The 14,709-nt window shown below is 42.0% G+C and overlaps 2 protein-coding genes across 3 annotated transcripts in view; one reads left to right on the forward strand and one right to left on the reverse strand.

The window, feature by feature from the left end:
* The window catches only part of echdc2 (enoyl CoA hydratase domain containing 2), a 33,502-nt gene extending 29,466 nt beyond the window's left edge, over positions 1 to 4,036 (forward strand). Inside the window, exons 7-10 of the mRNA XM_070886856.1 lie at positions 673 to 860; positions 1,184 to 1,234; positions 3,710 to 3,757; positions 3,854 to 4,036. Coding sequence (XP_070742957.1) covers positions 673 to 860; positions 1,184 to 1,234; positions 3,710 to 3,757; positions 3,854 to 3,931 — 365 coding nt within the window. The 3' untranslated portion in view covers positions 3,932 to 4,036. The remainder of the gene's footprint in view (positions 1 to 672; positions 861 to 1,183; positions 1,235 to 3,709; positions 3,758 to 3,853) is intronic.
* zyg11 (zyg-11 family member, cell cycle regulator) overlaps positions 483 to 14,709 on the reverse strand; it is a 93,551-nt gene continuing 79,324 nt past the window's right edge. For both annotated transcript variants that reach the window (XM_070886855.1, XM_070886854.1), the window contains exons 15-16: positions 13,918 to 14,148; positions 483 to 5,785 (exon numbers count right to left, since the gene is read on the reverse strand). In XM_070886855.1, coding sequence (XP_070742956.1) covers positions 13,952 to 14,148 — 197 coding nt within the window. In that variant the 3' untranslated portion in view covers positions 483 to 5,785; positions 13,918 to 13,951. The remainder of the gene's footprint in view (positions 5,786 to 13,917; positions 14,149 to 14,709) is intronic.

Consider the following 14,709-nt stretch of genomic DNA (forward strand, 5'->3'; position numbering starts at 1 on the left):
AGATTGCAGAGCCACTGGTTCAAAGGGGAAAGGCACGTAAAGCAGGTCACGTTCCACCTCTCGTGTGATGTCTGCTCCTACAATCCCACATCTGATGTCCTTTCCTCCACTTTAGCAACCTGCTCATCCCGTGTGATTGTCTTTGTTGGTCCACTATTCTGACCTTTTCCAGCTCTTGGCCTTCTACAGTTCCTTTTTTCTGCCTGTCCTTTTCCCCTCTTTCCACTTTCTGGTCCTGCTTTGGCCCTGTTCATCCTTCGCCCTTTTTACCTGGGAGGAATAACTTAAACTTTCCTGCAAGGAACTGACTTGGGGGTGGGTGGGGGAGGAAATAAAATACATTTTCATAAAACTTAACTGCAGCACCACCTGGAAAAACTGTCCTTGGAGACTGAGCCTAGAAGCACTATAGTGTTAAGTCTGAGAAGTGTATAATGGTATATTAAAAACAATACTTGAGTATTACACCAAGGCATGACAGATTTGTGGTGCAGGAAGTACATGCTCGACATGCATTTTATTATAATTGGATACACAAATTACATATTACTACACGCTTCAGCCATCTGTGGAAAAACTGGAATTGTAAGCATTAGCAAATGAAATTTCAGTAAGCAAATTACTGATCTAAGCTGTTGTAATTAGTCACAACTTTTTATTTCTGTCCTCAAGGTGGTAGCCAGCGACTGCCTCGACTTGTAGGGATTGGCATGGCGAAGGAACTTATTTTCACTGGACGACAGATAGATGGCGAACAAGCAGTGTCCATGGGTCTAGTGAATGATTCTGTAATTCAAAATGACTTGGGGGATGCGGCTTATCATAAGGCCCTGGATCTGGCCAAAGAAATACTTCTGCAGGTTTGTAATGAAGGCCTTGACAGTTATTAGTTTTCTGCGATGCAAACACTATGCAAAATTTGTGACTAAACAGTGGATAGTTGAGTGTATCCTACGCTGCTATCATCTTGCAGCAAAGAAGCTTGGTCATTCTATAGCTGCTTCAGCTGAAGGTGACCCTACCAAATAGATCATCTATGTTTGGGTTACCCACAAAGTATACAATTGTGTTAATGTATGGTGAGAGTTGTTGGTAATAAATCATTGGAAGATAGCCCAATTTCTGTCTGTCAATACTGTGTCTTGCACTCAGTGAAAGTTTTTTTTCTTGATCTTATTTAAAGGGTCCAGTCGCTCTAAGGATGGCAAAGCAGGCAATGAACAGAGGAATTGAGGTAAGGTGCTGGATGTACAATGAGTAAGAATGAATCACAAAATGCTGCAACACCCCACCCTCTGCAGTCAGAGACCCTTGCAACACCCCAGCAGCCAGCCGTCAAGCCACTTTCTGCCTGAAATGGGAAAGCAGCTGACTGGCAGCGTTCAACTGTGCCCCGACAGTTAAAACCTGCTATGCTTCCGATGAAGATTCCTTTGTTGGATTGCCATCCGCTGCCCCTGGGAGTTAAAATTGGCCCTTTAATTTGAGTTTTTCCCCCCCCTAATTTGTTGATTCTATACTGGAAAACATGTCCCTTTGTTGGTTCAGTGGATAAATATACTATCCAGTCTGGTGCAAAGCCATACAAAACGGGGTCCCAAGTTTGATCCCTGGTTCAGTTAGCTGATCTCAGTTGGTGGTGCAGTAGTTGGGGTTTCAATGTATCAAGGTTAAGGAGGACATATTTAAACAATTACTAGGCTGGTTCCTGGTCCTGCTGCAAGTGTTGAGCATGAGATTGGGTATGCATGTGAAGTCAAAGCTGGTGCTGACATTAAGCTAGATGCCTTAAATGATCTTTTGAGGTACTGGAGGGCTGCTGACTTTACTTTCTCCTTGAGGCTCATGGGGAGGAGGAAATTTAGTTTATTTTTTTTTTTAAAAAAGGTAACAGTTTTCTTGGTTGAATAGCTATATCAAGCAAACTGCTTTTTCCAGTTGTGACTATTTTGCCAGCTAATTTATAGGATGCTTTACTGACAAATTCAGACTTTCATTGTACAATTTCTCCCTTTTTTCAAGGGAGCAGGGCACAAAGTTCACAAGTATGTTAAGTCTACTAGAAGAACATTTCAAGGCATAAAACCTCTGGTTGACCAACTGAGTTGATCTTAACCTAGAACTATCTTTCCCACAACTGAAATGGCTGCATTAAGCAATTCGAACCTTTAAGGCTTGTTTCTTATAAGCTACGGTTATGAATAGGTTACAGGGTATTGATCAGGTAACAGAGACTGATATTAACGGTCATGTTTGGCAAACTAACAAAAACAAGAACACATTCTTATATAGTGCCTTTCACATTCTCAAAACAAATAAATGACACTTTGTCTACAGACAGTGATTAAACTCCAAACATGGCAGTTACTTTGTATACAGAAGGGTACTGCTAATGAGCTAAATGACCAATTAATCTGTTTTGGTAGCAGTCGTCCCTGCTCTTTTTGACTAGTGCCATGGTATATTTTATTTCCACCTGAACAGACAGACAAGGTCTCAGTTTAATGCTCATTCTAAAATCTAGCAGTTTGGCAAATGCAGCATTTTTCCAGTACTGCACAGAAGTGTTAGCCTGTTGTGTGCTCAAGTTCTAGAGTAGAATTTGACAATCAGAGCAAAGCTGGCACTAAACCCAATGCATGGCAAGTTAATCAATCAGTTAAGTCCAATTATTTCACCATCTTTACTTTAGCTTTGTTTTTAAGAGGATCATCTAGTTGTATTTCCCTTGCTAATATTTCCTCCCTTGCTTCCTGAAGACTGCAGCCATTCTTCATGTGTGAGGCTATTTAACTATCCAGGTATACTAACCAAACCCAATGATGTTCTTACCCAACTTCCAAACTCTTGCACTTTCCAGCAGTAGGAATCCTGGTTGATGTTTGCTTCCACCCCCCCGGGGGTGTTGAGGCCAATTCTAGCACATCTACTGCTGCCTTAATTCAGATCACTTAACTCAGCACCGATGAGGGATTGAACCTGGAGTCTTTCCGGCTCTATGATTTAGCTACTTGCTGGATAAACTTAAGTAGCCAGCTAGTTTTATTAAATTTGAGCACAAGATTGTCTTGGTGGAAAGATGAGCACAATTGAATGCTTGCATGATTAATGTAAAACAAATACATGTTGCTTTAAAAATGAACATGATTCCCATACAAACTGTACAGAGTACTACATGACCTCCAGTGCATGGTTTCAATAGTCACCATTTGAAGCAGCAATTAGAGTTCAAGTACTTATCTATCTATCCATTTTATCTTGCAAGAGTCAAATTTAAAACCAACAGAAAATCAATGAGTCAAACATTTGAAATGAACTAGGTAGTGGATGCCGAGCTTGGGGGAGTTTAGAGAGTGCAGTTGGGTGCCAGGGATCGTTCAAATGAGTTAAGAGTACGACAGGGACAAGCTCGATGGGCTAATTGTTTTAACTGAAGGATTAATTTTTTTTCCCCAAAGGACGTTCCCTGACTAATGAATGATTGCCAGTATTTAATTGAAACACCAAAGTAAATCAGTGAAACTGTAAAATATGAAGAATGAATTCCTTAACTGAGGTTATCGTTCTGAAATGACTATCTCTTTTAATTGGTTAAGTGTACAGAATTCACAAATGGACTTGATTTTATAGTTTTATACTATTGTCCAATTTAGACTAGACATTCTTCCATTTTCATATTTGTATATCAAATCTATTTTCAATTCTCTAGGTAGATATTTCATCTGGAATGGCAATTGAAGAAATGTGTTATGCTCAGGTATGAAGTGTCCTTGCTTCTTTTAAAAACCTTGTGCAATCTTGTTTTGACTGGATTTTGGAAAATTTGAGATACTTGTATCTTTTGCCAATACAGGTCATCCCTACAAAAGACCGGTTGGAGGGGATGGCAGCTTTTAAAGAAAAACGATTACCACATTTTACTGGGGAATAAAGTGATGCATGTGTCTCAGATCGACAACAGGGAGATTATACTTTCTACATTCCAGCTACAACCACAAGGTTTCTTAACTTTTAAATAAACTTTGCCAGACCTCAAGTCTTGTAATTGTCACATGGTTTCAGCATCAAGTAATATAATTTGTAGTCCCGTTACATCCCAGGAAATGTTTCCACTGTATGGAATAGTGTACCATTTAACAGGGAACTATAATTGTACAAGTGTTCGTGATTTGATGAGTAGTAGTAGTAGTGGTGTGATGGTGATCATGATCATATGGGCAAGGGTGGATATACCTGTCACACCAAGATAAACAACACAAGGATAGTGTTGGAAAGAAGAATGGCATGGTTGACCATGTCAAGGGCTGCAAAGCAGTTGAGAAGGAATAATAAAGCAGTCACAATATTGTTTGTGCCTTTTGTAAGGGCTGTTTTGTTATAAGGGGTGGAAAGCTGAATGAAAGGAGTCAAAAAGCAAATTGTAGGAAAAATGAGCACACACTTTGGAGGTGACAACACATTTAAGGACGTGAGAGGCAATATTTTCTGTCTGAAACTCTCTGTATAAAGGAAGGTGAAGGGGCATTTTTGAAGAGAAGGGTGATGAGGGCAGTTTTGAAAGGGACTAGGATAGTGTCAGAGGAGAGGGAACCATTTACAAAGTCAGCGAACATGGGAATCAGAAAGGTGATTTGGGTGATTAACAGTTGGATGGACCTGACTCTCCTCTTCTGGCTACCTGGTCAAGTTAAACAGCTAGACATTAAAGAATTGTGATTAGCTTGAACATTCCTTTCTTCTGATCTTTCAGGTCTTTTTTTGCTTGTGAATATTGATGACCTAGTGAGGGGAGCTGGATGCAGGATTTTCTTGTCCATGATGTCCTATACATGTCAATTCTCATGACATTACAGATGAGAAATAGGAGCATTGACCTAGCATGCCCATGAAAAGTAAGCATTTGGGGCCTGCAGTCTCAGATCAGAGGATCTGTAAAGGGGCAGCTAGAAACTTTCACTTGACCAGTCCAAATTTTGTACAATAGACCCAAGCTAAGTGGTAGCAAGGCAAAATTATATTCAGACTTTACACTTCTGCAGGTAAATCTGCCAACACCTTGAGAGACAGTAACTCACCCATCATAAATATACAAGTTGGCAGAACCAGAAAAATAGCTGGGCTCATTGTGTGTATTCACTAGGGTGAGTGAGGGACAGGAAAATCTGTTTTAGTAACTCCGAATCAGTTCCCCTAACAACCATTAGAATTTACAGAAGATAGAATGAACAATGTGTTAAATCATAATTCTTTTAATAGAATGGTTTTTAAAATGAGGTATTGATAGTAAGAGTCCCTCTGAGCAGAAAATCCATCTTAAAACCAATGATACATTAAACATTACCTGTACAAGCAATATGAAACACCAGACAAAAACATTAATACAAAGTTTGGCAATTTCAAAAGCAAGTTTCCCCTGAAGGAGCCATCAGCATTTTGTACAAAATATTTTTAAAAAGGGAGTGGGGGAAGAAAGAGATCAAACCTGTTTAAGCTAATCACAGTTCAACTCTTCTATACATGGATTCATTCTTTATAAAGTAGGTACATGAGTGACATCCAGATTAAGTAAACACTTCATCAGCAGCATTTATTCAAGCAAAAGCTGCTTCTGATAGAACATCTGCAAAGACAACACCACAAACCACACCAACACTCACTCCACTGTGGTATATACTGCATCTAGATTAGCATACAGTGTTAGTTACAATTATGGCAGTCCTCTTCAGTCTTCAGAAATGAAAAGGTTACATGTTGCACATTTCTCTGTAAATGAATCATCGTCTGCCTGTTTGAGAAAGGAAATACATATTTTTTTAACCTTGTGTTACTCACTAAAGCATTAATTTCTAATACTGTACAACATAAGAGTTTGATGGATACTTTCATTACAAAGCTGTATTTCAAAGAAACTAATGGCAGCCAGGACTGGGAAGAATGACAATCAACACGACCAATTTTGCAAGCTTTAGTACTAGAAGTCTGTAAAAATCAGTTTTGTTGTTCAGTTACTGAAAATTCACCTCACAGGTAGAAGAGATTGATTCCTCACCCACCCCCATTTATTAAGTTGCAATTAGCAGGGAACTACAATGTATAATCCCATCCAAGTGCTCAAATGAATAGAGCTAAACTCAAACCCAAGTCACAGCCACAACATTGCAAGTGCAGTGCTCAGCCTAAACTCAGCACAAAAGTCCCTGCTACAGCACCAGAAGTACAGTAAGCAGGACCAACCTGTAAGACAAAGAATTTGAACACATGAATTACATATAGTGTGTTCCTTCTACAAGATCTGAATAATAAGCACCATACACACAGCTGTCTGGGCCAACGCAACACATGGTAAATATACAGAATCCACTGTACAATATTTACCTACAGCATTGTTAAATTTTCGGGGGGGGGGGGGGTGGTGAGGCTGAGAGAAATTGTTGTGAAGAATGTACTTTCAAAGAAGTCTCGATTAAAATAACACTAGATCAAGGTTTTAGAGTTCATTTGCTATAAGTCTGTTCCAGGAAGAACCTAACCTTAAACCATGGCTCCTCTTGGGGACCACTCTTTTGAATTACAACAGACATGAGGAGTGCGATACCAAGTCAATAAAACTTTGTGAAAAGATGAACAATAAGACGACAGATTTTATTGTAGGATTATAAAATTCATCTCATGTTTAAATGGAAGTCAAATGAGCAAAATGAGGAATGGAAGCAGAAATTGAAAGATGAAGAGGCACCTAGACGTTCACAAATATAATTCCCTGAAAGTCCGATAGATAATACCATATTGCTCTTATAAATAGGGACAGAGTACAAGAGTAAAAGGATAATGATAAATTTGTCATAAAAACAGAAAATATTGGAAATACTCAGCAGGTCAATCAGCATCTGTGGCAAGAAAAACAGAATTAGTGCTTTGAGTCAGTGACCTTTCACCAGAACTGGAAAAAGTTAGAAATGTAAATTGATCTGGCTAGACCACTGAGTACTATGGCAGTTTGGGGTACTCCATTATAGAAAGGATGTAAGGATATTAAAGCAATAGATTACAACATAGATTCATCAGAATGATGCCTGGGATTGAAAACTATAGGCTGGAGTTTTAACAGGAAAGAGTGGGTTTGGGAACGTGTAGGAGGTTAACTGCACTGAAATTGACAGCACGTCAGGAGGCCGGCTTCAACCCGCCGGTTTCCATGGAGCGCGTTCGGCTGCGAGCAAAAACCCCCTAAGGAGAGGCAGGTGAGCAATTCAAAGCTAGTTTTTTTTACCTGGGATTTCAAGTTTCACTGTGTGCATGGGATTCCTGAGTCTCTAGTGAAAGCAAGGTGAGAGCACAGCAGCAATTGAGGAGGATGAACAAATAACAGTTAAAAAGTCCCATAAGTACAGAGACCTCACACCTACTTCCTTGCCTAAGGGAAAGGCTTTTGCTCACAGCACTTATTCTGACAGTATGCAGGCGATTTCTACAACTTTGGAAGTCATTCTTGATACACTGGAGGTCATTTTCGGTACATTGTAGGACTGCGTCTGGGATCTGCACTTTACAGATCAGAATGGGTGCCACTTATGCTGCTGCACCCTGGACCTCAGAAGACCACCAAGATGAGCAGCAGCAGCAACCTTCTCAACGACCTACCGTTTCATAGCAAGGGATAAGCACAGGGGTGCAATTCGCAGGAGGGGTAGTATAGGCAGAGGATCAGCTTTCTGGACATGACCAATCACATTGCCTCAGGCTATTGAGTCAGGTCATAGCAGACATTTTAGACTGCTGGAAGACGACCTGTTGCCAAGCAGATCTGGTGGACATGCGTTTCCTGTGGCTGTCAAAGTGACCACCACTCTCCACTTCCTCTCAAGTTCCTTTCAGGGACCTACAGGAGATATTTGCAAGATTTCGCAGTCGGCTGCCCACAATTGCATCACCCAGGTGACCGACGCCATGTTTGCCAGCGTCAGGGCAGACGATTATGTACACTTTGCCATTGATGAAGCTAGTCAGAATGAGCGGGCGCTCGGCTTTGCAGCTCTGGCTGGCTTCCCACAGATGCAGGGCAACATCGACTACACACATATGGCCATCAAGGCACCCCCAGATCACCCAGGAATGTTCATGAACTGCAAGGGCTTCCACTCCATCAATGTGCAGCTCGTCTGCAACCACAAAAATATCATGCATACGTGTGCCATATTTCCAGGGAGCGGTCATGATTCATTCGTCCTGCACCAGTCCGCCCTCCCTCAGCTCTCCGCATCTCCAACTAGACATCAGCTGGCTGCTTCGAGACAAGGGGTATCCACTGAAGATGTGGCTGATGACACCCTTAAGGAGGCCAAGCAATGAGGCTGGAGACCGCTACAATCAAAGCTAAATGATGACGAGATGCAGAAAGATAGACAAGGGAAAGGAGGTGGGGTAGCTCTGTTAATAAAGGATGATATCAGGGCAGTTGTGAGAGATGATATTGGCTCTAATAAACAAAATGTTGAATCATTGTGGGTGGAGATTAGAGATAGTAAGGAGAAAAAGTCACTGGTGGGCGTAGTTTATAGGCCCCCAAATAATAACTTCATGGTGGGGCGGGCAATAATGAAGTGAATAATGGAGGCATATGAAAAAGGAACGGCAGTAATCATGGGGGATTTTAACCTACATATCAATTGGTCAAATCAAATCGCAGAGGGTAGCCTTGAGGAGGAATTCATAGAATGCATACGGGATTGTTTCTTAGAACAGTATGTTACAGAACCTACAAGGGAGCAAGCGATCTTAGATCTGGTCCTGTGTAATGAGACAGGAATAATAAACGATCTCCTAGTAAAAGATCCTCTCGGAATGAGTGATCACAGTATAGTTGAATTTGTAATACAGATTGAGGGTGAGGAAGTAGTGTCTCAAACGAGCGTACTATGCTTAAACAAAGGGGACTACAGTGGGATGAGGGCAGAGTTGGCTAAAGTAGATGGGAAACACAGACTAAACGGTGGCACAATTGAGGAACAGTGGAGGACTTTTAAGGAGCTCTTTCATAGTGCTCAACAAAAATATATTCCAGTGAAAAAGGGTGGTAAGAGAAGGGATAACCAGCCGTGGATAACCAAGGAAATAAAGGAGAATATCAAATTAAAAACCAATGCGTATAAGGTGGCCAAGGTTAGTGGGAAACTAGAAGATTGGGAAAATTTTAAACGACAGCAAAGAATGACTAAGAAAGCAATAAAGAAAGGAAAGATAGATTACGAAAGTAAACTTGTGCAAAACATAAAAACAGATAGTAAAAGCTTTTACAGATATATAAAACAGAAAAGAGTGACGAAAGTAAATGTTGGTCCCTTAGAAGATGAGAAGGGGGATTTAATGATGGGAAATGTGGAAATGGCTGAGACCTTAAACAATTATTTTGCTTCGGTCTTCACAGTTGAAGACACAAAAACCATGCCAAAAATTGCTGGTCACAGGAATGTGGGAAGGGAGGACCTTGAGACAATCACTATCACTAGGAAGGTAGTGCTGGACAGGCTAATGGGACTCAAGGTAGACAAGTCCCCTGGTCCTGATGAAATGCATCCCAGGGTATTAAAAGAGATGGTGGAAGTTATAGTAGAAGCATTCGTTATAATCTACCAAAATTCTCTGGACTCTGGGGAGGTACCAGCGGATTGGAAAGCAGCTAATGTAACGCCTCTGTTTAAAAAAGGGGGCAGACAAAAGGCAGGTAACTACAGGCCGGTTAGTTTAACATCTGTAGTGGGGGAAATGCTTGAAGCTATCATTAAGGAAGAAATAGCGGGACATCTAGATAGGAATAGTGCAATCAAGCAGACGCAACATGGATTCATGAAGGGGAAATCATGTTGAACTAATTTACTGGAATTCTTTGAGGATATAACGAGCATGGTGGATAGAGGTGTACCGATGGATGTGTATTTAGATTTCCAAAAGGCATTCGATAAGGTGCCACACAAAAGGTTACTGCAGAAGATAAAAGTACGCGGAGTCAGAGGAAATGTATTAGCATGGATAGAGAATTGGCTGGCTAACAGAAAGCAGAGAGTCGGGATAAATGGGTCCTTTTCAGGTTGGAAATCGGTGGTTAGTGGTGTGCCACAGGGATCGGTGCTGGGACCATAACTGTTTACAATATACATAGATGACCTAGAAGAGGGGACAGAGTGTAGTGTAACAAAATTTGCAGATGACACAAAGATTAGTGGGAAAGCGGGTTGTGTAGAGGACACAGAGAGGCTGCAAAGAGATTTAGATAGGTTAAGCGAATGGGCTAAGGTTTGGCAGATGGAATATAATGTCGGAAAGTGTGAGGTCATCCACTTTGGAAAAAAAAGGGAATATTATTTGAATGGGGAGAAATTACAACATGCTGCGGTGCAGAGGGACCTGGGGGTCCTTGTGCATGAATCCCAAAAAGTTAGTTTGCAGATGCAGCAGGTAATCAGGAAGGCGAATGGAATGTTGGCCTTCATTGCGAGAGGGATGGAGTACAAAAGCAGGGAGATCCTGTTGCAACTGTATAGGGTATTGGTGAGGCCGCACCTGGAGTACTGCATGCAGTTTTGGTCACCTTACTTAAGGAAGGATATACTAGCTTTGGAGGGGGTACAGAGACGATTCACGAGGCTGATTCCGGAGATGAGGGGGTTATCTTATGATGATAGATTGAGTAGACTGGGTCTTTACTCGTTGGAGTTCAGAAGGATGAGGGGTGATCTTCTAGAAACATTTAAAATAATGAAAGGGATAGACAAGATGGAGGCAGAGAGGTTGTTTCCACTGGTCGGGGAGACTAGAACTAGGGGGCACAGCCTCAAAATACAAGGGAGCCAATTTAAAACCGAGTTGAGAAGGAATTTCTTCTCCCAGAGGGTTGTGAATCTGTGGAATTCTCTGCCCAAGGAAGCAGTTGAGGCTAGCTCATTGAATGTATTCAAATCACAGATAGATAGATTTTTAACCAATAAGGGAATTAAAGGTTATGGGGAGCGGGCGGGTAAGTGGAGTTGAGTCCACGGCCAGATCAGCCATGATCTTGTTGAATGGCGGAGCAGGCTCGAGGGGCTGGATGGCCTACTCCTATTCCTAATTCTTATGTTCTTATGTATTAATAGAACAAGCAATCAGAGTAGTGACGATGCAGTTCAGATGCCTGGACACATCTGGAGGAGCCCTTCAATACGCACCAATCAGGGTCTCCAGAATGATAATGGTATGCTGCATTCTGTACAACATTGTGCAGCAGCAAGGATTGGAGCTGCTGGAGGAGCAAGGTGCAGAGCCTCTTTGGAGCAGGAACTGGATGTGGACAAGGCACCAGCAATGGTGCACATTGCTGCCCGCAACAGCCTAATAATGGCACAATTTAGTTAGGTTGCACCAGTGCACTCAGCTGACACCAAGGTGCTGAATGCACTTTCTCTCTTTCACTTTCTCCGCCGCCCGCCCCACATCACAAAGCAGTCCTACAATGAGCAAACCATTCCTTTCACAGACACCCAAGTCTTGCCATTCATTACAAGTGACAGAGCCACTTGCCAGGCAGCAGGCAAAAATGGGAAAGACAGGAAAGTAATGCAAAGACATCATTGTATGTGCCTCCAAATAGCAACATAATCTCAACAGTGCAACACTGCCTAACACACATGTGCATCTAGAATAATTTCCTCTTCCTCTTCCTATCACTTCTATGTTGTGCAACCCTTGTGGATTAAGCAGAGATTGAGGCAAGCTGCTCACTTCCCTGCTGAATGCTGAGGTGCATTTTTTCGACGTCCTCTGGGTTTTGGAGCCTGCGAGGGCTCAGTCAAAGATTACTCCTCCTGCACCTGTGCAGGGGCAGACTCGGCCATCAAGACGAGGCAGCATGGGAGGCTCGGACTTGGGGGGCGGGCAATGGGTAAAAGTGAAAGCACTTTGTGCAGAGACCCCACTTCTATGTCCTCTTTCACCATCATCCCTCTCATGGCCCACCCACACTTCCCTACTAGCAATGAGCTGGAGAGCACTTTGCTGCACATCAGTGGGATGATGACGACCAGGTCTAGGTTTTTAATCCATCCTCGTTAGGTGGCAGAGTGTGCAAGCTGTTGGGACTTGTTTGAATTCCACGTTTGATCCTCCATGCAGGCGGCCACCTTTTCCATAGACGAAGCCATCATAGCCTGCAACATCATGCCAATCATGCTTCAATGGACTTCTCCATTCTCCCTTCAAGCAAACCCATCGTGGCTGGAAATACTGAGAGCACCTCATGCATTTTTTGTTACTCTTCCAGAATAATCCTGACCAGCCTGAGGTTCAGCACCTGCATCCAGCTGAGCAGAGCTTGGAGCATCCTGCGCCCTCCGACAAGGACTCTCCACTGTTGTCCCTGTCTGCACCATCTCTTGCTCTTGCTCACATGTGATCGGAGAGACACCAGGTGACAACACAACTTTCTGACTTAATGGTCCCACCGATGTGTGTGTACTTGCACTGGTGTTTCGTAGGTTAGTTTGATGTGCAGCAATAGGCTTGGGAAGGTAGAGTGAGAGGGTCGGGATGACATACACATCAGGATATAGGTGAGTATGGCATTGTACTCACCTTTCCTGACCTCATGAGGTCATTAAATCTCTTGTATCCAGGACCTTGCCACCACACTCTTGCTGCTCACTTCTGCCACAATCTCCAGCCATGCCTTTTTGTTGAGAGGCTGGCTTCTTCCTCCTGTCATCAGGGAAAAGCACCTCCCTGTGGGCTCCAAGTCCTTACAACAGGTGTTCCAAGGAGGTATCACTAAATCTAGGGGCAGCTTTCGTATGCAGAGACCATATTTTTCCCCAACCAAACCAATCTCTCCCACCAACATCTCTGCAACCTCCAGCAACCTTCAACTGTCATCTTTGCATTGTTCCTTGACATACCGGAGCTGAATTGGAACCATGCATGACGTCATCACGCCCGGTCCCATTAATTGGTCAGGAAACCTGGAAGTCAGATGCAAATCCAGTGACTTTGTTAAAAAGCCACTGCAAAACGTGCCGCTTAAACATCCGGGTTCTCCACGTGATCCAGGGCTCCCCCGCTCTGCCAGCTCATCGGCACGTAAAAATTCCGGTCATGGTTAGGAAGATATATATATGACAATGGGTCTATTACCATTGAAGCAGAGAAGCCAAGAGGAGATTTAAGAAGATTTCAAATTTATGCAAGATTTTGAATCAATGACAAGGAGTCATTGTTTAAACATCGCTAAAGAGAGTGAGAATAGAAAAATAAATCTTTACTCAGAAATTGGAGCATGATTAATTTGCCACAAAGAGTGATTGAGGCATGGACCATCGTATCTTTTAAGAGAAAATTGGCTAAAAATTGAATCAGAGGAAAAGATAAGGTTATGGGAAGACTGAAGAGAAGTGGGATTGTTTTGGATTGCTGCAACAAAAAGCCAGCACAAACACAGTGGATTGAATGACCGCCTTCTGTGCTGTAAAATTGTATATTACTTATCAAGGCAATACATTTTTTAACGTATACATTAACGATATTTTAAACGCTTCAGAAAGAGCATTTTTTAGTTTCATACACAGGACACAGTCAGAAGGGCTTCACATTTATATAAGAAATAGGAGCAAGAGTAGGCCATACGGCCCCTCGAGCCTGCTCCGCCATTTAACATGATCATGGCTGATCCGATCATGGACTCAGGTCCACTTCCCTGCCCGCTCCCCATAACCCCTTATTTCCTTATCGGTTAAGAAACTGTCTTTCTTCTTCCACTTAGCTATTCTAAGCTACTGTAGTACCAGGACTGCTAATCTCCTTTCCCATCCCAGTGGGAGTGGGATAACAAGTCACGTTAATATTAATTATTGTAGAGGTTTTAAAGAGTTACCAAACCCTTAAGAAAAAACTTACTAATGCAATCTGTCCAGAAGAGTCTATTTACTGTTTAGATCACACCGTGCTTATTTTGTAGCTTTTTGTGGCAAGAGGAGACCTTCCCATGGCGCAGAATATACTTCTCCAAACTTTCAACGATGCTAATAACAATCCGCAGAACTTCTGGTGAAATCTGAGGATGGTTCTTAATGTTATACAGTTGCTGCATTCCACCCTCTTCAATCAACATCTTACAGTACCTGGGCGCTGTAGAATAGACAAAAAAAAAGAAAAGTTGGATATCAATCTTGAATCTGAAGTATAGTAAATTAAAAGTAGCCTCTGCCAGAATACAACATGATATGATGATAATTAATAGACTCCAAAGCAAAGACTGCCCTGTCTGCAATAATTCTGTTGGCTAATAAAATGGGGCAATTTTAAACAAACCCGCCTGGTACAAAACTGATGGGATTGGATCGGCCATCCGTTTTGCATTCCGCCTGATATTACTCATCATTGGTCGATTCGATTCAGTTTCCCACCGGGCGAGTTAGGTTAAAATTACTCCCGATGTTTTACGTTAGACAACAAAGCAGTGAAAACTGAACGCCAACAAATAAGTTCATTCCATAACTATGTATTCTTGGTTCTAATTTTGTTATGAACTGTGGCCAGAGAGAAATGCAGCAGCATCTCATTAATTAATAACTTATTAAAAAAATTAATTAAAAACTGTTACTCTAACTAGACTCCATTATAATGTAAATTATTTTTGAAAAATACAAGAGAAACAATAAAAATGGTCCACTTCATGAGAAAAATCAT

This window comes from Pristiophorus japonicus, chromosome 8 (genome assembly GCF_044704955.1).
Source record: "Pristiophorus japonicus isolate sPriJap1 chromosome 8, sPriJap1.hap1, whole genome shotgun sequence".
Classification (NCBI taxonomy): Eukaryota; Metazoa; Chordata; class Chondrichthyes; family Pristiophoridae; genus Pristiophorus; species Pristiophorus japonicus.